The 26071-nt window shown below is 37.6% G+C and overlaps 1 protein-coding gene across 2 annotated transcripts in view; it reads left to right on the top strand.

Annotated features, from left to right (window-relative positions):
- LOC117394140 (VPS10 domain-containing receptor SorCS1) overlaps positions 1-26071 on the top strand; it is a 241090-nt gene that overhangs the window by 202688 nt on the left and 12331 nt on the right. For both annotated transcript variants that reach the window (XR_008648783.1, XM_055223835.1), the window contains exons 15-22: positions 5446-5563; positions 8738-8871; positions 12606-12719; positions 14707-14878; positions 15367-15553; positions 18010-18143; positions 20038-20164; positions 23965-24077. Coding sequence is in view for 1 of the 2 variants with exons in the window: in XM_055223835.1 (XP_055079810.1) it covers positions 5446-5563; positions 8738-8871; positions 12606-12719; positions 14707-14878; positions 15367-15553; positions 18010-18143; positions 20038-20164; positions 23965-24077 (1099 nt within the window). In the remaining variant the exon portion in view is untranslated. The remainder of the gene's footprint in view (positions 1-5445; positions 5564-8737; positions 8872-12605; positions 12720-14706; positions 14879-15366; positions 15554-18009; positions 18144-20037; positions 20165-23964; positions 24078-26071) is intronic.

Raw genomic sequence — 26071 nt, 5'->3', positions numbered from 1 at the left:
AGTTGACAGATTTGAATTTTTCTTTTACTGTGGATCAGACCTGGACGACTGAGAGATTACACAGACACCAAAGGAAAAGCTTAATACGCAATACCAATTACAATACAATGCAAAACCATACTTAGATTAAATTTGCGTTTTGTCTCCTTTATCGGGAAAGTCTTGTTGGACAGGCAATAGACACAAAACACAACAACAAACGACAATAGACGGTGTAATCACTCCCCATCCACAACACCAAATGGTAAACTGTCACATTTTTATATAGCACTTTTCTTTCTTTCTGTCTGTCTTTATTTGTCAGGGACCTTGTGCAAATTCATTAATCTTACAAAAGAAAAGATAATATCTACCAGATTTTGCTACTGCTCCTTTCCATTTGCAGTGCCTGGGCAGGTGAGCACACATTAAAAATACACATTTCATTACAATTACATTATAGGACTAACAGTTTATCATTAACATTAGCAGTAAAATACAATAAAATGTCACCGTGTCCAATGCATTATGTTTCCTACAGTCCAAACAAATATTAAAAATTGTTATGTGCAAGTTTTTACAGTGAAACAGAACATTACAAACTAGATTGATGTCGACACGCAATTATCTAAAATGAGCTTTTTCAAATTTCTACTAAAATTATTCAAATATACAGACAATTTCAGACTGTCTGGGAGCTGATTCCTTTGTCTGATGCCGAGGGTACTTTGTTCGGGACAGAGTTTAATTTTTTTTTTTTTTATTCAATGGAGGTGGAGCTGCATTATTAATAATTTTGAATAGGTTTCTTAGATTTGAAGACAGGATTAAATTGTCGAAGCTGAGCATTTACTTATCACAATGGGAGGCACTCACCCATTCACACACACATTCATACACCAATCTACGCAGAGACTGTGCGCGAGGTAGGTTAAGTGTCTTGCCTAAGGACACAATGGCGGCATTCATCTGTGGGAGCGGGATTTGGATCAGTGGACAAACTCCCTACCAACTGATCTACTGTCGCCAAGACCATGCAACGTCAGTCCAGTAGTAGCAGTTAACATGAGAACACAAGATTTGTTACAATACAAATCTACAAATCACAACTAAACACACTGAACAGCATATATTTGAAACTTATTGCACATTATCACAAAAAAGTGCAAATTAGGTAGTTGATCTATTGCACTACTATCATCAACATTTTTTCCCCCTTTTTTTTTTACTTACAAATAGCTTTAATGCCCACCTTACACAAAAATTCCCTCTGACTAGTATAAGATGCATTAATGTGCTGTTTGACACTGTGAAATTAAACCTCCTTTAACAAATCAATATTATAACTATAATAAGGTAAAAAAATGCCACATCAAATGATAAAATAATATTAGTTTTAGTATTCATTAATATCTGGGATTTTTCTTTTTTTCTTCTTCTTCTTTTTTTTTTTTTTTTAATTACGACAGTGGCAGGAGTTTTCTTTTGTCACCAGCTAGAGTGGTTCAGAGTGATTGGATTTGAACACATTCGAAGCATTTTTCCACCCAAGTAATATTAAAATAATGTTGCAAAGTGGTTAGTCCCTGCCTCACAGCAACTATTCCTGTGTGGTGTCTTTTTGGGTGACGGTAGCACGATCTCCCTGTATGTCTCCCTTGGGTGCTCTGGTTTTCCCTCTGTAAACATATGTACCGCAGTAGGTCCCTCGTGGGCTAGATCTCCCGTGTGAATAAGGTATTGAATCTCAGCGGGACGTCCCTGTTTAAATAAAACTGAATTCAACACATATAATAGTTTTATAATTCTATGGTGGAATCTGCCGTTCAACTTTCTTTGTTGACCTGGTTTATGGCCAATATCTATGTAATTACTGGGCCTGTCCACGTGAAACAAAAACTTCACTGTCAGCATAAATAAACAAAAGTATAAGATTATAATGGCATGTCTGTGGATCCTTAACAAACAATAATATGGTTCAGCATTTATTTATTTCAAAAATAGTGAATCTCTCATCTGAAATTATAACATCATTAAATTCAAGAAGGGAACGCAATTTGCATATTTTTTCCTGATAAATGTATTCCTTCATATACTGCAGCAAACTTTCTTCTCACTGGAATGCTGTACTGTGACTTGCATGGTCTATAACCCCGCTCTCTCCTCTCTGCAGCAGTAAATTAGAAGTTATTTCGTGTTAGCAGAGGATTTCCACAGGCTTTACATCAATGTTTCATGACAAGTGCCACCATAGACAGACTGGCAGAGCTTTGTAGTGCGCCCTAAAGGAGACACACACACGTTTCAGTCTGTCCCAAGTCTGCTGCAACCAGTGCAAGAGGAGACACGCCTTTAGCTTTCGCAATACCATCACTGTCACTTTGAGCATATGCTAATTTACTTTTTTACAGCCAATTATAATTTAACATATTGCCTGGAATCCAAAGTACACACTTCCCCAATATTTTACAGAGGTGTGAGCCTGGTCATTGAATTCAGATGGGTGTGATTGACACGTGGCCATAGCAGTTCAAATCTAACATTTTGAACATTTGGGGAAAGGTCCTCACCTGGTCCTCACAAATTCCTTCAAATCAGGAAGGAATTGCATATCTGAAACCACAGACTGTATAAAGTGTCAAAAAGTGTGGACTGAGTGAGTGTGTATATTCCCATATTTGGATTTCTGGCTGCGAGTATCATAGCCACCAAAGAGGCAATACAGAGTGAGGCTGTTGACGGTAACACCCCTTCGCAGTGCTGCCAATCGAACCGGTTGCTAACGCTAACGGGAGCAGTATTGGGGATAGACGCTGCATGTTTGTCTGTTATTAATGTTTATATCTTGAGTTCTGGACACGATAGCAAAATAAAAAATACCAGGATCACGTAGAGCAAGTCAATATGAACATTTTAAGACCAAAATGACAAGCCTGACAGCAGCAGTTACAGAGAGAGGGGTAACAGTTTTCTAATGCAAAGTCAAAGGAGCCAGAACCACAACTATGCTCACTTCCTATTTGGAACGCAGGAACTAGCAGGTTAGCTATGTCCATTTATATATACAGTGTATGTCTGAAACCAATAAATGAGACCACATAGACTGTACTAGTCCACGTGGTCCACCATAACTACCACGCTGTACGACACCTCCCACTGAGACAATGACACAACAATCCTGGAAGCCTGGCTGCTGACTGCTTTAACGATGTGAACAGTCGGATGGGGCAGAACTTTCTTCAGCTCAACACCTCCAATTCTGAAGTTATTCTCTATCAATCCTCCCCACTCCATTTCACCTATTCAGAACCACCTTGGCTCCCTCTCTGCAAACATAACTCTCTCTTCCAGAAACTGTATTTTTTGACTCCCAGCACTGCCATTTTGTGGAGTTTTTTGGGCCTTATCGCATGAATGAAATCTGATTTAACCATAACATTAATGGATGTACACCATTTTGGATATTCAACCTATACCCTTCCTCGTTATCTACCTATTTCTATGTACATGGCCATGGTTTCGCTTTATCTCTAGTCCAAAAACGACATTTCTTTATCACAGTAGTGCAAAGACCTTACAACACAAAGAACATAATCTACTTTGGAGGATAATTAAAGTTTCCTCAGAAATGTCCATATCAGTTCTTGTTCCATATCTTTTTCCCCCTCAATGTCCCTGATCTTTTACACAGCACGTTCCAGCAGTACTCTAGTGTCTTACAACCCCCTCCGAACAAGAGACACACCATTAGTTTTCATAATGCCGTTTTCTTATCAATTTGTACTCATTTTTACAGTAAGTGCCTGTCACGGCTGGGTGCCTGGGAGCCTAATTGACAGTGTGATTGTGATGAATAGGTTGTGGTATGAACGGTGAGGGCGGTCAGCGCACAAAAATACTCCCGCTTAATCTGAAGAAGTATACAGAATATTTATCTGGTTAGTTGTGGTGATTACCGTAAGCTCTGAGGGAGGAAAGTGCATGTAGATCTGTCTCCTGACTAATGCAATAAGATACATGACCGTTTTTCTTGCAGAGTGCCCATTACAGGACTAAGATGTTCTTGTTCAGGCTGTATGCTGATCGTGTTCTTTTCTTCATCGTGTTAGATTATTTTTGCATTAGATATGGTATTTTTGTGTTTAATATGCACATGCCATACAGTACGGATGTGACATTTGCGAACAAGTCGGCTTTTTTGAACGGTTCCTTCATATCAATGGTTGGAACCGGATCTTATTTTTTAAAAGAACCAAATCTTATTGATTGACTGATTATTGATTTGTTTGGATTTTCACTGATTAATGCTAAACCAACAAACAATAGCAACATGAACAAGAATCAGCACAGAAGCAGAGCACGGAACACGAATGAGATCTTTGTGCAAGAAAAAAAAAACATATTTGGGATTATAATGTCATATACTATAATTATTACTACTACTGCTACTATTACTACCACTACTATTACTAATAATAATCATAATAATAATGTAGTGCAACATTTTATTTGGATTTTCATAATTCTAAAGGGTAAACATGCTGCCACTCTCAGTTTGAACCATTTTAAACAGCCTTGGTCATCTCTCTGTGATTAGTTTGTGGATAAAATGAGTTCTCACATTGTTCTCACAAACAGTAAAAGAGCCAGTCTTTGATGAGATCGGATCCAAAAGATTTGGATCCCACAAATGAGCCGAAAGTCCCATCACTATCGTGCAATGTGCTGGACCTCAATCGGTGTAAGTTGGTTAGCAAAGGTTTCACTGTAGTTCAAATGAATTCAGATAAAATTAACTGCTATAGTGCTGGGTTCTTTTTGCAAGGTAGTGTTTGCCTGCCCTTCATTTATCATTAAAACATGATGTGTTTAATTGGTAGATTTGATTAATTACCCTCAATTTGCAAGGGTGGTCTGCTCAAAGATTCTTCTAACTTTTTAATGTGAAGATTTTGTATCCTTTCTTGAACAATAACATTTTTTTCAATCTAATAGTTTTGAAATATCCTCCTTATCATTTTTTGTCTCTCATACTTCAAGAATATTACTTATTACATTATAAATTTGTTTATTTCCATACACAAAAAAACATGTGACATCATCAAGCCAAGTTACATGCCAGATCTGTGGAGAGGTAACATGGTAATTTTGGGCAATAAAAACAAGTGTATTTAAATAAAGACATACATGCAAAATATACCAGTTTAATGCTATACTATGGGACATTACAGGCAAAGCAGCATATATATTACTCCGTTACACAGGCAAGCGGCAGGCTGCACCACCTCCAGAAAAGTTACATAGTGCACCTTTAAAATGAAAGACTCAAGATTAACTTTCTATAATTCTAATTGTTTCAGACATATTTTAAAACACAAAACACATACATATCCTTAAATCTATGAGAAAACTTTGGTACAGCGTGCTCTTCAATAACAAGCCTCTGTATGTGTGCCTATTTCGCAGGATTTTCGGCCACGTCAGTCATCGCTCTGAGTGGCAGCTGGTGAAAATTGACTTCAGGTCCATCTTCAACCGGAGGTGCAGTGAAACAGACTATCAGACCTGGCACCTCCACAACCAGGTACACCAGAGTCCACACTGTTCATTACACCTTCATAACCAGGTACACCAGAGCTCAAGCTGTTCAATACACCTCCTCAACCAGATACATCAGAGTCCAAACTGTTTATTACACCTACATAACTTGGTACACCAGTCCACGCTGTTCAATACACCTCCATAATCAGCAACACCAGAGCACAAACTGTTCATTACACCTCCATAATCCTGTACTCCAGAGCCCAAACTGTTTATTACACCTCCATAACCAGGTACATCAGAGTCCAAACTGTTTATTATACCTCCTCAACCAGGTACACTAGAGCCCAAACTGTTCATTAGTTTATTACACCTCCATAACCAGGTACACCAGAACCCAAACTGTTCAATACACCTTCACACAGAGGTGGGTAATACTCATTTACATTTACTTAATTACATGTACTTGAATAACCTTTTAAAGGCAGAGTACATTTCTAGCTGCGTACTTACTCATACTTGTATAATATTTTCATTCAGTGCTCTTACATGAGTAAAAGTTTTGATTCTTCTTCCCATTGTTAAACAGTTAAATTACTCTGGGGTAGTAGTTTTCCCCAATAGTTTTTTTTACTGTTTTGAAGTAACGCTACTCTTACTTGAATACATTTTTTGGCCGCTCTACGCACCTCTGCCTCTACAACTAGGTACGCAAGAGTCCAAACTGTTCATTACAGCGGCCCCTCTAAACACTGTCCAGATGGAGCGGGAATATAGATCCCAGCTTCATTTGAACATAAGAGCGACACTTAATGCGACATCTCCATAAATTTGTGTTAAAATTCACCATCTTCAAATTGGATCACTACCAGGTTTGCATAAGATATAACACAGCGCTGAAACTCTCAATCTTGTGAAAAAATGATATGTTAATAAGACTGTCATTTACATAGTGCTGACAAGGTGAGATCCAGTCGTTTATGTTATGTCATTTTATAACAGTTTTGTCTTTTATTAAGCGATTGTTGATTAGACTTGAGGATGTACTGTATTGCTGTGCTTGGTCTCAATTATTCTTCATGGCCCTTGACGTCTTATCCTTACACATCTTCACTTTTCACTTTTTGAATGTAGTTTTGCTTTATTTTGACCTCGTGTAGTCCAGTTACCAACGCTGTCAATCAAACAACAATAGCAAATAGCATTGTACAGGACACAATAGCAAAATAAAAACACCAGAATCATGTAGAGTGGGTTAATACAAACATTTTAAGACCAAAATGACATTGTTGACATTGTTGGAACCAGAAGCGTGTCCTATTTGGAACGACCCATGTTTTAGTCCTCATGTATAAAATTTTCGAATAATAATAACATTTTGTAATCACTATGAATGCGGTTGTCACTCCACAGATTGGACCTTTCACTTGGCCTTTTCCATATGTTAAATAGAAGTGGAAGTTCCTCTCGAAACCACTCCCACTACTGTTCCTTTTAGCCTTTGCTCCTGACAGAATGCCCTTGTTGCACTGAAGGACAGTGAAGATTTAGCTATGGCAAGAACCCTGACTTACCTCGGCTGTTCCATCTTGCATTGTGTCCTTGGCAAGACACTTCAGCTACCTTATTTGTACAAAAAAAATCCTCCCTGTCACTGAATTCAATAACATACCCCTTTGTTCATCAAAATCTTGCAATGATCTTGCGTATATTTTCATTTGCTGGGCCCTCATGCCTGATCTCACTTTCTCTAATCATTTACGTAGCGTGTCTACAAGTGTCGTCTTCTTGCATGAATTAAATCCTTCCCAAAGCTCTTCAGACCTGCCCAGACCAAACAGGAGCTCCCCTTTATTCTTACACCAGAGCAGTAATCAGTCTGGACTCACATATGTTCCCAGTCTGCCAATGATCAAACTATAAAGCATGGGAGATGACACAAGTCCAGGTCGATTATGATGTGACGGGGTAGGTCCCAGTCAGCAGCGCAGACAGAGAAAGTGCTGGTGTGATTTGGAACAAGGAATCTCAAATTTCAGTTTCATCTTTGATGTAAAAATTTTTAGTTGACTTCTATCTAGGTCTACGCCAGCAAGATGTAAAGTACAATTAAACAGAACATGGCAAAAATCAGAATCAAACCAGCATGTAGTCCAGGGGTGTCCAAACTTTTCTTATTAAGGGCCAAATATAAAAACACAGACAAAGCTGAGGACCGACTGAGGGCCATAGACTGGTCGCCAGTATAGTAAATACTTCAAATCTGTGTTATTATTACAAGTTAGACTGAACCATTAGACTTTTATTCATGCTTACAACCTCAATGGGACACATTCAATATTTGATATGGGCTTGTTAAAGTAGATATTCAGAAATGTACAATAAAAAGTACCGTTTAAGATAATATGGGCCAATTCACCTCTAAGCTTGAGGGCCAAGAAAAATTGCTCTGAGGGCCGCATTTGGCCCCCGGGCCACAGTTTGGGCATGCCTGATGTAATCACTAACCACAAGATGAAATCAGACTTCGTGTAAGTTTAAACTAACTAAACCAGATCTAAATGTTATCAGAATGCCCTTTGTCTCGATGCTTGCCCCAGTAATGGTAGATGATATTGCTGAATGTTCCACAGTGACGCATTAAACTTATCTAGCGCACCTCTCCAGAAAATTGAAGTTAAAAGTCTCTGGAGAGGCCCCCGCTCACTGTAAGAATGCATATTTCCACTAGCAATAAAAAAAAAATAGATAGGCTTCATACAGTGAAATATTTCATGCAAAGCAAATTCTTCATATATTAAAGGCAAGTAGGTAACGAACCCCTCACCAGTAAAGATTTATAGTGTAACTTTTTCATCAAAACATCACAATTGGAAAACCAAGTCTGTTCATGAGACCAAGCTGCTTTTTGACGTCTCACTAGTGACACCCAATGCATGCCGGGGGAACTATCGCCTGCTAATCTTTTTTATCTTGTTTTAAGCTCATCTCATATTCACTTCCCACCTAGACTAAAAATGGAGATAGACCTGGCAGCTTCTCGGATGCTATTTTGTTGTATACATTTAAAGCAGTGACACATACAACTTTTGTACAAAGATTGTTGTTGCATGTCTTTGTTGTTTATAGAGAAAAGCATGACAAAAGCAGTTTATTTCATGGCGCTATTTTTGTGACTTGACTCTTAAATATACTTTCCATACTTTGGAACCCCCAGGGAGAACCGTGCCTGATGGGAGCCAAGAGGATCTACAGAAAGCTAAAGTCGATGTCCCGCTGTGTGATGGGCCAGAGCTTTGCCTTGTCTATGTCGTCTGCTCCGTGTGACTGCACCGAGGCCGACTTTGAGTGGTGAGACTCGCTCTATTTTTGTGGCACTTTTTCGCCAGTAGTAGTTTTTGTGTTGTATACTGTGTTTTGATGGCTGTGACGGGGCTTATGAACTGTTGATTTGTACAGGTTTTAACAGACAGCGGATATTTTAGGAGCTAGACTTCATGTATCTGTATACTGTTCTGAGTGACTGTGTTTGCACGTGGAATTTTATGTTTATATAGCCCAAAACAAATTAGGGACAATAAAGTTTACCTTACCTTAGCTTATTCAATTACAAACAAAAAAAAACAAAAAAAAAACAAACACTGCAAAACGTCATTATCTACATGAGATAAAAAATTACTTGCACTCAGCATAATATTTACTTATCTAGGGTGACCAGATTTTCAAAATTCAAAAGTGGGACACGCCCGGGTTGGGATGGTTAGTATAAATAGCATTTCAAGGACTTCTGTCAGTGAATTTATTTTTTATTTTTTTTGCCTTATGCTCATTTTCAACCTTGTGTTCTGTATTTTAGCTGAACAAATGAGAACATATTCCCCTTTACTGTTGGTGGGGATCAGAATGGTCAAAAATAGAGACACTTGGGACATTTCTTGTGCAAAACTGGGACAAATCCGTAGTTTTTGATAAATCTACCGGGACAGAGGACACAGGGTTTAAAACTGGGACTGTCCCGGGTAAATACAGACATCTGCTCTGGTCTATCAGACTTAAATGTAAATAGTTTCTTAGCATTTCTTGTATTTAATTTGGCTGGAAATGGGTAATTAATCTTGATTTTTTTTTTTTTTTTTTTTTTTTTTTATAAAGCTTTGGAGATTACACAAGTCCAGGTCAATTATGATGTGTGAGACAGAGGGCTGGGTGTGAGTTTGCACTAGGAATCTCAAATTTCATCTTGGAAGTTAAAATTGTTGCTTGACTTTTGACTAGGTCTAAGGTCACTAACCACAAAACTAAATCAGGCTTGATTTAAGTTTAAACTTTCTTTGTTTCTTTATTTATTTGTTCGTAATTTGTCAGGGACCATGTACAGATTCATTAATCTAACAAAAGAAAAGATGATTTGTATCAAATTTAGCTACTGCTACTTTCCATGTGCCACCCTGAGCAGGTGAACACATTTTAAAATACACATTTCATTACAATGACACTATAAGACGAACAGTTCATCAATAACATTAGCAGTAAAATACAATAAAATGTCCCCATGTCCAATACAGGATGTTTCCTACAGTCTATACAAATATAAATATATATATAAATATATATATAAATATATATATATATATATATATATATATATATATATATATATATATATATATATATATATATATATATATATATATATATATATATATATATATATATATATATATAATTATATGCAGGTTTTTACAGTGAAACAGAACAGTACAGCTTAACTAGACTAAAAACTAGACTAAAATTTCTATTAAAATTATTCAAATCTACAGAAAATTTCAGACTGTCTGGAGGCTGATTCGACCATCTGATGGTTTGAAAGGAAAAGGCAGATTGAGCCAAGTCCAAGGATGTTTTTTGAACTATGCAATTTTGGTTCACAGAGGACCAAGTGGTTGGGGTAGTTTGTTCAGAACAAAGTTCATTTTTTTTTTTTTCAGGTGGAACTGCATTATTAATAATTTTGAATACATTTCTTAGATTTGAATACAAAATTGTCAGAACTGAACATTTTGTATTTACTTGTATTACAGCGGTGATAACAAAGTTTGTTTGTTTTTTTGTTTTTTTTAAACTAAATGTTAGCTATTACGTATCAGAACTGCCTTTATCTCGATGCTTGTCTCGATGATGCGAGGTGATATTGCTGAATGTTCCGCGATGTGGCATTAAACTAACAAAATCTTGATGTAATTTGGCTGGAAATGGGTATTATATGTTGATTTTTGTTTACCTCATTGGGAGTAAATTTTGCTTTAAAAAAGAAGCATTGTATTGACAAGCCAGAAATACATTAAATTGAATAAGTCCAATAAAACCTAATAAAAAATGTTAAAAATATTCTGAATTCAAGTCACTTTTTGCAGTTTAATTCAAAATGCTGTTTGCCTACGACAGTTATAGGATTGCAGTGTGGCACCAAGGGTTACACTGTATACACTATAAATATACTGAAGGTGAAAATTTCAATAAATAGCCACAGATTTGTTTGACAGTATGCACTAGTAGGTCAAAGGTCAGTCATAGTATCGTAGAAAGCTCATACCTCAGATCAGCTTGTGTATCCATTCTCCCCATGGCCCCAGCTGGAGTTACTATATAAACACCGTAACCTGCTTTCTACACAATTATCAGCTAAATGTATTTTATCTTTTCTTTTCTCCTTTACGCGGCGGTGTCTCTGGGGTGCGGGTCTCTTGAGTGAAGCAGCCCTGTCCCTCATAAATCTGCAGGCTTAATAGCTTTCATTTACAATCACAACACTTTTGCATCTGCGAGCGCGTTGCATTAATTGAGCCAATTTGTCCCCATCATTTTCGAGGAAGCGCTGAGGCCTGGCCGTTTAATTCCTAGGACAAACAACTGCGGTGGATTGGAGTGTATCGCATAAAGGCAAAGCGTTTGAATGTCACAGTGGTATAGTGTTGTTTAATATGTTCTGTGAAGCCCTGTTCCGTCTGTCTGGGTTTGAGTAGCATCAGTCATCTCTTAAGCGAGTGTCACACTGCAGTCTCCTCCATCTTGGCTCCAATTGAATTTGCCTCAGGAAGATCTGATCTGTCTTTGTCATGTGTCTTTTCCCACTTGTTTTCATTCTCATCCTGGTTTGATGTTTGTGTGTGATTTTAAAGGGGAAATATTAGCTTTTAACCATGCTATGATGTATTGTAGCTTGTATTAGTTGTATTTTGCTTTGATTTTGTGCATGATTTTGGGATCTAAATACTTAAATCTAGAATAGTCATACATTCTTGGAACAACTGACTTCACATCACACACAATTGGACATATAGTAATTAATTGTGTTTAAATGTCTGCACTCTATGAGTCCTCTTTTGAGTGAGTTACTGGAGGCGTATACTCCACCCAGAGCTCTGAGGTCAGCTGACCACCTCCTGTTGGCTGCACCCAAATGAAACAGTCTCCCTTTGTCTGTCACATCCTCGCAGTCTGTAGTAGTTGCAGTTCAAGGCTAGACTAAAAACTCACCTCTTCTCCCTAGCATTTAATTCAAGCAAGACAGGATATATCAGCGTTTTATTGTTTTATTGTTCTTTGCCAATGTGTCGTATTATCTGTATTTTTGTTTTTTTGTTGACTTTTTAAGTGAAGCACTAGGGGGCATCTTAAGTTTTATTTAAATGTGCTGTATAAATAAAATGGAACTGAATAAACTGAAGGACTACGTTTCTCGGCTGGCCTGGGAACGCCCAAGGATCCCATCGGAGGAGCTGGAGAAAGTGTCTGGGGTGAGGGAAGTCTGGGAGTCGTCGCTTAGACTGCTGCCCCCGTGACCCCGCCCAGGATAAGCGAAACAAAATGGATGGATGAATATATTGAACAAAGACGCATAGTAGCACAGGTGGTACATTTAGTAGAATGCAGTAATTATAATTGTACCACTTTGACCACATGACCCAACACATATGGCAACGTCCTGTTTAATGGCCTCTTTACTCACCACTAAATAATACATGGAGAAACAGTGGACATACACAGCAATCATTTTAATCCAGAGTTGTTAAATATTGTTCCAGTGATTATGGCTTTGAGCGTCGGACCAGCGGGAAGTGTGCTCCAGCCTTTTGGTTCCACCTGTCCTCCATGTCCAGGAGCTGCACTACAGGGATGACTTTTCTCAACAGCACCGGGTAAGTACGGATAAGAGCTCCAGCGCTGGCAGTAACTTAAACAGCCTTGTGCTTTAACTTTGTATTTCACTCTTCACAGCTCAAAATCTCAGTTCCACAGTGTGACATTACGAGGTACTTCAGAAAGTGCTCCTCCTTGTTTTTCAAGTAGCTCTACATAACTTCAGTAGACTCATTCTTAATTACATCAGCGGTCAGATTGGCTTAACTAAGATGTTATGTTTACATGCTCTGTCTCTATCGCTGTAATTACTGGGCCTATCTATAAACATTGGCGCGAGAAAAAAATATATATAATAAAAAATCTGGGCTCAGTGCTTATGAAATTTTGTATTTGATGGTTTCATTCCCATTGTGTAAACAAAGCGTACCTTACTTGTATGAAAGTGTGTGATGATTGGGTCTTCTATCCATCAGTCTTGGAAAAATTAGCACTGTTGAACATATCTTTTGAGTTATGAAAAGTCCATAAAATGTCACCAAAAGCAAAAAGCTGAAACCCATCCACACGTAGATAGCTTTCATCTATAAGGCAACTTGTGAGTCAACTTTGCATGTTTAGAAAAATGCCATCAAATATTTACATAGAATTATACGGTCTATACATTATTATTTTAAAAAAAACTGAAAGGAACTGCTATTAATATTAATGTTGTTTTGAAGTGATTGTTTCTTTCTTGATTATATTTTTAGATGCTTGTAACTTTGTGCAGCAGATTAATTTACTGGGGACAGACAAGGGCAAACTGAGACCCATGAGGGCTGAATAATGAAACTCACTTTGACTAAATATGATGACCAGCAGAGGAGGAAGAGAGGTAATAATCAGATGAAGTGGAACTGAAGTAGTATTTTAAGACAGTGACATTTTTGAACAACATCCAAATGTAGTTCATAAAGACTCACTGTTAAGTAGTGGTATTTTATGACCTTATGAATGCTGTCAGATCTAAGCAGGAATAATGGGGAAAATAATGCTGCCAACTTACAACACTTCATAAACGTCTTATGATGAAAATCTGACCAAAATGCTGCATTCTTCTTCAATTCTCTCTGCTAAAAATAAAAATGTAGGCTAAACAACTCAATTATATAGCCAAATAAATAAATTTATACAAAATAATTGTATACTAATGATAAAAATACACATGGACACTTCTTTTTTGGGGGTAAAACAAGAAAGTATGGAAGTGGTGTGTGCGTGAGAGCGCTGGTGGTAGTTGGTGGGGCAGATGGTGCAGATTGCCAGCCTCTCTTCTGTCAGTTTGCCCCATAGGCAGCTGTGGCTAAAAAAGTAGGTTACCACCAGTGTGGAGTGAATGAAAAAATGCACCGTAAAGCGCGTTGGGTGTCATGAAAGGCGCCATATAAAGTCAATGATTAAGTAATTCATTCATTCATTAATTGAGAAAGAAATAATCACTAATGTGAGTAGTAACTCATTTTTACATACATAGACAAGCTTGTATCTTGAAAAATAAATCAACTCTTTTTACATCCCAGTGAAGTGGAGTGGATAAAGTACATAGTGAAGATGCAGAGTAGTAGTAAGAGTATTAGGAGTTTGTAGTACAAAGTTGTAGCAATAAGAGGTAGTGGAATAAAGTTGAATGCAATGCTTGGATGAAAACTAGTGCAAAGCTTTTTTAAAAGTGTGAAAGGAGTTGAAGCGCTCATATTACTTTCATCTCTGTCAAAAGGCCTTGTTGTTTATGTAGAAGAGTCTTTACTCTCAAACAGCAGCAGCACAAAGAGAAGAAAGTGCTTCAGAAAAATACAAGGTCTTCACCACACACTACACACGTCATGATTCTACGTACATAGCCCATGATACTGATATGATTACAATACACTACAAATATGTTGAAAACCAATACCTGCCAAATATTCCAACAAGTGGAAGTGTTTCCACATTTGAAATAATCATGTATATACACGTGGACTTACTGTATATCTCCACTATAATGCAGTTGTTTTATGTGTTTAGTTACAGAAAAGTGGTTTCTAATAACTGCACTGCGGGGGTGAGTGTGCAGTACACGGCCCGGAGGCAGCCATGTCCCATCCAAGCACCCAAAGGTCTGCACCTGGTCACCAGCGAGGGCACCCACACTGCCACCCTCGGAGCCAATGTCACCTTCCTTGTGTTTCTGGAGGAGGTAGGACATGCTCATTATTACATTAAATCAGATGGGGGCAGTATTCAATAATGACTCTGTGTTATATGGTAAGATATGGAAATATAAACAAGAAAAATTGAAGAAAAGTGTTGAACTTGGAACAGGGTGGACCATCAAAGTACAGCCTATCAGCTCTCATCACAAAGCATCATACAATGACCCACATGGCTCTTTCTTGCAAACAAAGTTCTGCTTTTACAGCTCACTTTTTTCTCTAATTTATGACAGAAAAAGTTGGGTATTTCAGCTGTAACCTTTACATTACTGCCAATGTCCAATATTTATTATTTATCCACAGTCAGTTTTGCTAAATCAAATCTAATATTTATGGTCTTTATTTTAGTTTCATGTTTTGTTTGTTTTTTTTGTTGTTGTTTTTTTTCCAGATTACTCATTTCTGTCTGTCCATATTCTACTTTACTGAATGAATTATTATAAATCACTTTGTGTCATACACTCTTGTTCAGGGCGATGGGGCAAGGACCAGTATCACTTTAGACTTTGGAGATGGACACGCCGTGACTTACTCCAACGTGAGCTCCATCGAGGAAGGCATCAGGCACATCTACAGAGCTGTGGGCATCTACAGAGTAACAGCCACAGGAGAGAACAGTCTGGGCTCTGAGACTGCAGTCCTGTACCTCCACGTCAACTGTGAGTCTCAGAAACACTGGTACAACAATATCTAAATGGCTTGAAAACTGATTTTTAGTTTTGGGTGCATGATCTGAGTTATGGACTAAATGGACTACATAAGAAGTGCTCAAAAAAAAAAAAAAAAAAAAAAAAAAAAAAAACTAAACAAAAAAATATGTTTTTTAAAATACTTTTTATTTTCATTATATAAATGTAGGACAATTTATTTTATTTTATTCATTCCTTGATTTACATATAAAAAAAATACAAAACAAAGCATCGAACTGGAGAAGAAGTGGTTCCCAGCTGTAGTGTGTAGAGACATGTGCTTTAGGCTCAGTGCTGAGGCAGGGATTAGACGAAACCCCATCAACAAGAACAGGCTCAGGATGCAAAGTGGAGCCTTATTTAAAAAGTGAAAATACAACACCCCACAGGGAATAATGGAATACATTTGCTTTGTATCATTTTCATCTTAGATTTAAATACAATTTGAATTAAGTAGCACTACCTGTTTTTACTATAAAAGTGAACTTATTAAGCAACTTCATGTATTTCATTAAATAAATGAATTAAATTAAATTTAAAAACGTCATAACTGACACCTGCTTGTCACTCAAGGTATAGGGCTTCTACAGGTGTCCACTGTCCACACATTCTGTATTCAAGGTGCACTACGTAACTTCAGTTGGAGGGCTCAAGGGCCCTTGTCTCTATGAAGATTGTTTAGCCTGGAATGTTTCACAGCATGGCATTAAACATATCTATATCATCATGGAGACAAGGAGGTAACTGCACTATTTTTTTTTACCTGTAATTTAATAAAATCATTATAGATAATTTAATATCATACTCGGCTCTAAATTTGTCCCTATAACTGCTCTAGCCTCGATGAGCTTCATTTGACTGGAGTTGAAAACTATGGGTGAAGTCACACTCCCTTAGTCCACTTCTTTATACAGTCTATATTTTCTATAATCCAACATTCACTGTAATACATAAAGCACTATACATCTTTTTGAAAATAAATGTTTTATTTTCATAAACCCAGGCCACAATGTGAATACCTTGTTGATATCTTGAAAAACTTCCCCAATTCATTTTGACCGAACCATCAGTTTCCCTATCGCCGTGGCACACACTCGCATTTACTTTTTTCTAAGCTGTGTGACGTACATTCATACAGATATGAGTCTCTTTTTACACATTCAACTATTCCTCAGTTTCCCTATTTTTTTATCACATAGAGTGGGATTGTGACTGTCAGCATGTACACACTCTATCTCGGCACAGACCAAGCCCCCTCCTCCAATCTCCAAACAAACAAGTCAGATAGAACAAATCCTATTTCTCCGGAGTTGCCTTATTCCTGGAATCCAGATTTTTGGTGCCTATATGAAAGAGGCAGGAGTAATATGTAAGACTGACCACCGGCGCCCCCTGTGGCTTTGGGTGACAGATGTAATGGAGCTGACTTATTGATCAGGGAGTGCGGCTGCTCCCTCCAATCTGTCAATCGTATGTGCCAGCCGTACAAATAAAGCCGCTGCGTCCTCAGGAGTCTCGCGAATGAAAAATAACACACAGATGGTAAGCAACTCGAGCGAGGGCTGCAGAGAATTTTGTACAAACACGCACACATATAAGCTTCATACTTCTATGTTTGAGTTTCCAAAGCTAAGATATAACATACAGTGACAAAACAACACTTTTTTTTTCCCTTTTTGTGCAGGTAAAGAACATTGTATGACATCTATGGTATTAAATAAATAAATAAAACTGTGACGCTTCTTTGCAACATCTTTGGCTTTGTTTACACTGAGATGAGCTCAAAGACCTTTTTCTCCACATGGACACTGAGGAACTGATGGTTATTCTTTTCAAAAAATAGGTCCAGAAAATAATTAGACTAGGAAGATTTTTTTATTTTATTTTATTTTGTATATTTCAACATTTATAGCCCACATCATGCCCTACATTGCCCCGCATTCAGTTTTTGCAGGCAATGGACATGGATAGCATATATCTGGATGGACGCACTAAATTGGGATAAAAATGTGATAGCATGATAGAAAAAAATAAAATTAATACATAATAATAATAATAATAATAATAATAATAATAATAATAATAATAATAATAATAATAATAATAATAATAATAATAATAATAATAATAAAGGCTGAATGTAATGGAATTAAAATGTAAATAAATAAATGGCATCAATGAACAATAAATGTAATGATGGCAATGAACTAATCAATACAATAAAAGATGAGAAAATACCATTTATAAATCCCTTTACTTTTTTACCAAAGACGGATTGACTTCAGGATACTCCTCTTTGCAGTATATTCTCTTTTACAGTCCATTTTACTCTTTCATGCTATTTTCCTGTTTAATTTGCTACTGTTTGGTATAAGTTGTATCTCTCCTTTGTACTAACCGTATGCTGCATGTGTGTTTGCGAGTAGGTCAGTTGGAGTATATCCATCTCTCCGCTCCCTTTGTGGCTGTGAGGAATAAGGAGGTGAACCTGACTGCAGTGCTGTGGCCGAGCCAAGTGGGAACAGTCACCTACATCTGGTGGATAGGAAATAACACAGAGGTACCCCTAAGACTTTCACGCTCTCTCCATGTCTCCTTATGTTTCTCTATACTCTTTGCACCTCTGCCCATTTGTAATTAAGTAGGTTGCTGACTCCATGTGCTCTAAAATACGCAATCATTATTTCTGTGCAGAACCAGGTTGCAAAAACTTGTGGCCTTGTTAATCAGCTTTGAAAGCCATTGTGCGAAATGCTGAGCTGACAGATATACATGGAGTTAATTACTGATGGTCACTGAGGTGTATATATCAGATATTCTGCTCAAAAGTTTCAAAGTAAGTTTTAAAGAGAATCAGTGCACAGTATATTTAGTAGGATATAGGGCCAATTGACTGATATTAGGTATCTTATATTAGGAGTATTTTTTCTTCATTTGTTTGCTATTTTCTTAGACTTTGTAAAATGAAGCAAGAGGAAAATATTATTTCTATAGTGCAAAAAACAAAGCAAAAAAAAAATCTATTTAGAATTATGATAGTTTTATAATTGAATAACCCAGGTTTGCTTCTGAAAAAAAGTATAGTGTGTAAAAATAGCGTGAATCCCAATTGTCAGGCACAGTAGATGTAGTGCATATTTCAAAGCTTTATATAGAAATGCTCTAGTTTATGCAATCTGGCTTCATTATTACTATTGTGTAAATGTTTGCTCAGCATTAACATGAAGCTCTCCGCCATGACGGACAGTTAGCTCTGTAGTGCTAACATGCGCCGCGATGGCATTAGCATCTCAGCTAGCCCCATGTGAAGAGCAAATGGAGATGTGAATAATGAGGTACTGTGGGAAATCTCTAAGGACCAGGACTTCAATGCAACAAGGCACAAAGCTCTGTGTGTGTGTGTGGTACCAAATGGAAAATTAAGCTCACTAAACTAAATTGCATTAATAATAAGAGGAAGAGTAGCCTATGGAGTAGAAATATGAGTAGAATGAGTAGTACTCTAGTAGTAGTAGTAGTAGCAGTAGTAGTAGTAGAAGTAGAATAAATTGTTGTAGCCCGAGGAGGCATGACACTTGAGTTTTAACACAAGAGAAGAGACATGAACCCTCAAGACATTGTAATAGTGTTGTCCATTCCAGTCTAGTACAGTTTGGTCTGGCTATGCTTTCATTGTAGCGAGTATTATACTTCTGGTGACATAGGCCAAGATAACAAGGACTGAGCTGGCTGTAAGTGCCCTAGAAACAGCACCGAAATGAAATTGCTCTAACAATAGTAGTAGTAGTACTAATTCTAGTAGTAGCAGAAGCAGTAGTAGTAGTAGCTGTTGTTGTTGTACTTCATCATTAGAATATTTTAATTAAGAGGATATTTGTGTATGAGTTGAGTTTATTTTTATTTTTTTTATTTCAGTTGCATGATTATTTGGAACATGCCATATATTGTGACTCAGTGCCCAATGTAAGTGTCGTAAGTGTCTTGCTCAGCGACACAAAGGAAATATCTGCTTGTGCATACTTTGAATAGGAAACTCTGGTTGGTGGGAAAGCAATAAGCACTTCTAGTTCAGGAAAACAACTTATATTTTGTCAGTATTCTGTTTAAGTTGCTTGTGATTAAAAAAAATAGCTTACATTTTAACAGCCTTTTGTTAGATGAGAACCATAAGGAAGCAGTCATCAGGAACAGACAATTGCATCCAAACAGAGCTATTGTTGAATGAGTGCCATCTGGAAATAACTGCTTGTGACTATCCCACAGTTGTTTCTCTGTCATGGTTCAGGCTCAGAGCGAGGGATAAACTGGGCGGGGCTAACAGTTCATTCTGAGTTCTCCACTTGTGGTTCAAAATTGGGAACAAGCTCTAACCTACTGTTTATAAGGCTTTCCCCATGGACATTATAACTGTGTTTATGTCATTCATTCATTTCCCCATGTGTTTGTGTGTGCAGCAGCCCCTCATCACTCTAGAGGGCAGTGTGGCGTGCACATTCTCCCGGGAAGGATCCAACTCAGTGACTGTGCAGGTGTCCGCGGGGAGTGCCATAATGCAGGACAAGAAAACCATCGCGGTCCATGGTGAGCCGACATCTTCTCACTCTACTCTACAGGGAATATGTGACTGTAAATTAAAATGGGAATAGATAAAAATAACTTGCCAATGGTAGATTTAGTGTTATAATGGTTCTCCACAAATGCTCTGGTTCAGCTGTTTCCCATGACTTTAAAGGTGCACTGTGTAACTTTTCTGGTCGAAAGCCCATCACTTCTTTGTCTGTGGAGCTGTTATTGCTGTAGCTGGAATGTTCAACAGACATTAACAGAAGTTAAACATATTTATCTCTATAGTAGTGCGGTTACAATACTAAAATTTCCAACTTTTGATACCAAGGAATAGACTTAATACTCAATACCCACTCTGATTCTATGATGATAATAAAACACAGTCTGTCTTTTGATAATAGAATTCACTATGTGAAATCATAGTACTCTCTTTTATATTACCATGTGGTGTTATATATCTGTAATTCCTGAGTCCTCTAGGTATGTTCCATAGTGTTCCATGAGCGTGTACTGCTCTGTGTGGTCTTATACCTGGGTCAGTGAGTATTCTTATGGCAATTTCATTATTTATGTATATCCACACAGGTAGCCCGGCAACAGTTAATCACTGTTCTGTATTGCTACGCTGTGAGCATCACCATAGCAATGGGTAAACAAATTAACTACTATTAGGAGGGACTAGCTTCAACTAAAGCAGAAATAAGTAATGCCTTAAACTGCCAAAAGGTTGTCAGATTTAAAAGTGAACTATTTTCAGTTTGTGGGAGCATGGTGTATATGGATTAAACAAATCAGAGCAGTGCGTTACACTGTTTTAAAGGAGAGTCCATGTTGCTGTGTTAGTATCGATACCTGGTCAAAGGAGAATCTAGTTCCGATACTATTTTTTTTAGTATTAATTAGTATCTGATTCTCAATACTTTTTCACACACCATCATCGGACAAGGTGCAGAGAATCTTAGTAGGATAATGTCACAACAGTTTCATTCACACGCAGCGCCATGACAGGCTGTTGGGCGTGTACTGATCCACACGGCTGGGTAAATGAGTCGGGGCGGGAGCAAAGACGTGCAGCAGTGGCTCCTACAGATACAAGATAGATACAGGTACAGGGTGGGTGAGGCTGTTAGTGATCTGATGCTTTTGATGCACCATTCACTGCACAAACTGAACCATAAAAGAAACTATCAATGAAGACAGCAGGGGAAAATACGATCTTGTAACATCCTGCACACACAGCCTTCTGCATAAAAGTCGTCTGCATGAAAGCCATCTGTGTGTGTTTGGTGGGCAGGAAAGGTCCGTGTGGAAAATTTACTGATGCAGCTGCATTTCTTCACATTTTTGTCCTTTGCGAATTTAAGGCAGAAAAATTTAAATTAAGTTCCTAATGAGTCATTTCCAAAGCAGATAGTAAAAAAGACACTTTACCTTTGGCTCTGACTCTGGTATTCCACAGAACCAGAGCGTTTCACAGTAGCAGATGTCCATCAAACTGGCCTTTCACTCCTTAGAAAATCCTGACAGCACATACCGAGGGCAGTATGCAGCTCACGGGGGGAGGTGATCCTGCTGTGGATAGATTAGATTAGACTATAAAGGGCCTACACATTCACAATCAGCACTGTGTAAAGCAGATGATTAAAAAAATAAAATAAAAAAAAGTTCCAGAATTTTGGGAAATTGCAGCTGCTTTCATGGTCTATTAAATACAAATAAATAGAAATGATCAAAATATTATTTCAGACAAATTCAGACATTGGTTACAACTTTCAATAGCCTATTGAACAGGCTAAATAAATCTTCAAATGAACCTGGTATGAATATGTAAATATATGATAATGTGAATCACGTGTTCTCTCAGATGCCAGGTGATTGTTCGCAGCATTATGCAGGGTTTACTGGATCTCTGCGTCAGCTGTGTCATCAGCTCCAGTGTCATCATCTGCCCACTTGTTGGTCAGGAGTCATCTTGGTTGCCTTTGTCTCTTTGTATCTGTGCCTTGTGTTGACACGCCTCTTGAGCTGATTAGTGCACTTGGTGTACACCTGAGTTAACCTCTCGGTATAATGTCTATAGAAGGTTGGTCTACGCCTTCACACAAACGGAGAGTCAGGATAATGTCTGGAGAAGAGCCGTGTAACATTATGTAGTTGAATAAATGCAACACTGATGCAGTAATGTAGAACATTCAGGGGAAAGTAATACTATCTGCACACTATCTGGACACAGCAGCTCAAAAAACCCTCATCAGAAAAGTTACATAGTGCACCCTTAATGAATACAGAAGTGCTTATACTCTAGGGCCTCTGGTGAGGCACCATGAGTGGCAACACACAATACATTAAAATTGACATAAACCCAGCCCCTTGTGCATTGAAATGGACTACGTATTATATTTTTCCCATGGGGGCTATCCATTCCAGTGTCCATTCTTGTGTTATGGCCTGATTGCAGTAAATATATTTCATTGCATTGGCTTGTGGTTAAATCTGCACTGGAAGCAGATTTGAATATTGCTGTGCTGCATGTATCTAGTACAGTGTGAGCTAATATACTTAGTCCAGTTATTTTATGATTAGTACAAGTTTCCACTGGGCATTGCAACCTGCATAACAGATACAATAAAGATGTAGCATAAAGTGCATTTGAATAGTTTCCTTCTGTAGTTAACAGAATTTTAGAGTACATAATTAAAAGACAAATATTAAATATGCAACATCACAATCAGAGACTTCCACAAAGCCTTTTTTTTCTTTTTTATGTAGACTAGTTTAGGTTTACTTACTCAAGAAAAGCATAACCATGATGGGTAACTGCTTTTTCTTTTTCAAACTAATGGTATGCTGTTTTCTTATGTCATATTTGAATAGCCCCATTTTATCTGATGTCCTCAATTTCTCTTGGTATTGGTTTAAAGTTGCACTAGCTTTTCAGATGGTCTGTCTGTCTGTCTGTTTAGTTGTTTTTTATTAGTTTTTTTTTTTTTTTGCTTAGAGAATGATGTTGTTTTGCTTGTAATATTCCACAGTATAGCATTAAACTTTTTTCTATATGGAGACACAGGGCCATTATAAGAAGTTTATCAAGGTATTTTTTAGCAATAAAAGCACCACCAATTGAATAAATACAAGACAAATGCAAGATCCTTCTAAACTGGCCCAATTGATCAGAAAGTTTTTTTTTTTTATTACAGACTGAAGAGATTCAACATCTATATCCTGAATAACATCACATTGTAATGTGACACAGACCTAAAAATAATCTTCCAAGCCTTATTAAAGGTACAATGGCTCTATCAGACCTGTGTTAAATGCACCGTTTGACTCTCTGTATTGACTCTGGTTCATGGCTCTCTGCTTCCAATATGTTTCAGTATGTGGCACTCTGTGAAAAAAGTTTGGACACCCCTGAGATCAAGCATTGACATCTCCATGGAGACGAGCAGATAGCATAGTCTCTACCAAAAAACTTATTTAGCACACCTGGCTAGACAAGAATTTATTACATTTATTGGAAGATAAGCCCAATGCAAGTTGCTGGTTAGATACCTCTTATTTTATTCATGAAGGACCTTGCCTCCAGGTTTAGATCTATTTTATTGTTTTTTCCACTACTTGAAAAGCTTTCACAGGCTGTGGTCACTGGTGAATCGCTGAACTACATGGTTTATGTTTCGTACATGGTCAAATCTGAATGTGTTTGATAAATGGTAGGGTAGTCTTCACTGAGGCTGTTGCTGTGTAGAACTGCTGACCCCTCCGTCTCTAGGTCATGTTAAAATACACTCATATATTCTCTCCTCTCCCCGCAGACTATTTCCGATCTCATCTTCTGGCCTTTTCATCAAACCTAGACGAACACAACCCTGACGTAGCCGAGTGGAGACTGGATGTTAGCAGAGTCATCAAGAACGCCCTGATCCAGGTAGTGCACTGTCTACATTTTTTTTTTTTTTTTGCTTGTAGCTTTATTCGGGTAAACAGTGACCGCACCTCTGCCTCTCTATGTCGACCCCCTCAAGGATTTTCAGACAAGCGTTTGACTTTTATGATGATGGATGACGCAGCGGAGGAGGAGGGGGGGCAGAGGCAAATGTGGTTCAAGAACATGCTGATTGCAGTAGAGGAGCACACTGCGGGGTTCACGGCCACAGAGTAACCAGATTTAAGGAGGTATAGAAGTAGTACTGGGGAAAAATATTCAAAAAGACTTGTTTTAGTCGGAAGAAATCCTCAGAGTCGTAAGTACGGAATGCCATTTAAAGTGGAACTAAACGCTAAATCCACTGAACTGTGTGTGTGTGGTGTTTGAATAGTATTATTTTTGGGAACTAAGGTAGAATTTGCAGCTTCCTGGTCAAAAAACGTCAAAATGTAAGCTTGTGTTGCCTTTCAGTGGCCTTTGCAGTTCCCAGTAGTTGGTGACATCACTAAAGACTGCCCTGATTACATCCATGCAGGGGTGAAGTTTGAACTGTGGACGCTTGTTAGACCAATCACACTGTTCCTCATATGTCCAGACTCCCCCCCTCACGTTTTTCTTTGGTCCTTCAGGTACTTAGTCCCTCTTTAAGATGCACATGTACATGAAAAGACCTCTATCAGTTCATAGGTTTCAGTGATGTTATATTCTACAGTTTGTGTCAGTACTACAATTGAGTCAGATGCCTAAATGTATGTCAGTCTTGCTATGGCAACACGCACAGAGTACATCTAATCCATTATGTATCCTGAGCCGAACGGATGCCTTCAAAGGAAAAAGTATTTGTCTGATGATCACAGCACATACACACTTTTACATATGTTTTTCTAAAAATAAACTTTGGGAAACGTTCTTGGCAAAATCTTTAAAACTTGAAAAGAAGACAAAGTACTACTGGCATACAATAACAAACTATGATTTATGAAAACTTTTTGTGTTTTTTAAGTGTCTTTTTTCATCATCTTGTATATGGCAAGAGAGATTTATTAACTTTCTCCAGCTGACATAACAAAAAAATAAATAAATTGCTGTGTAACTGACCTGAGCGACACAGACATATTGAGATTTTTAAGTTCTAATGATTTTTATCTATTGACCTTATGGCTCAATCCCTAGCTCTATAGTTTTCTCCATATACAGACACATTATTTGGAAATATATGTTAAATTCTTTGTCATACATGTAATTAAGTAAGACACTTCCTTTTAGTTAAGAAATTAATTGTGTAACTACATTTTTCACACTACAATTTTCTATTCCATACTTCGTTAGAGTTCTGAGTCCTCAGTCCTCAGTGATAAACATAAAAACATAACTTAATATTTACAATATATTATTATATTATTATTATTATAAACAGTGCAATGCACTATTTAATAATAATAATATTATTAATAATAATAATAATAATATTAATAATAATAATGCTGATAATTGAACCATCTGAGTGCAAATAATATACAAAATAAAAGGAATCCAATATGGCTTGAGCGCTTCTTCACGGCACAGCTCAGGTATAGCTTTTGCCTCATTAACTCCCTGTTTGCAGCGATGCGCACCAAAACATCAATACAGTTCTCCTCCTGAAAAGATCGCAGCCTTGCATCATATTTTCACACTTTTTGATGGGGCAGAAATCAAAGTAGATGCCAAAAATATCCCCTGCTTCCTTCTGGCTCTTCATTCTCCACTGAACATGTCAGATTTGTTATTTGTTATTGACTTCATTTCTGTACGACAACCCAAAGCCGAAGGCAAAACATGAAAAAGGGAATGAGTTGACAATTTGACGTGATTGTGGTCGAAAACATTCAAATTCACGATGGAGCAGAAGAAACGGAACAGAACAGGGCAGTATGGGGAAAAGTTTGGAGTTTTGGCACATGTTTTGTTGCTTTAAAGGTGAATACAACAACAAGGTGTGAAGTCCAATCGAT

The sequence above is a fragment of the Periophthalmus magnuspinnatus genome, chromosome 1 (assembly GCF_009829125.3).
Source record: "Periophthalmus magnuspinnatus isolate fPerMag1 chromosome 1, fPerMag1.2.pri, whole genome shotgun sequence".
Taxonomy (NCBI): Eukaryota; Metazoa; Chordata; class Actinopteri; order Gobiiformes; family Gobiidae; genus Periophthalmus; species Periophthalmus magnuspinnatus.
This window is presented reverse-complemented; position numbering and strand designations above follow the sequence as displayed.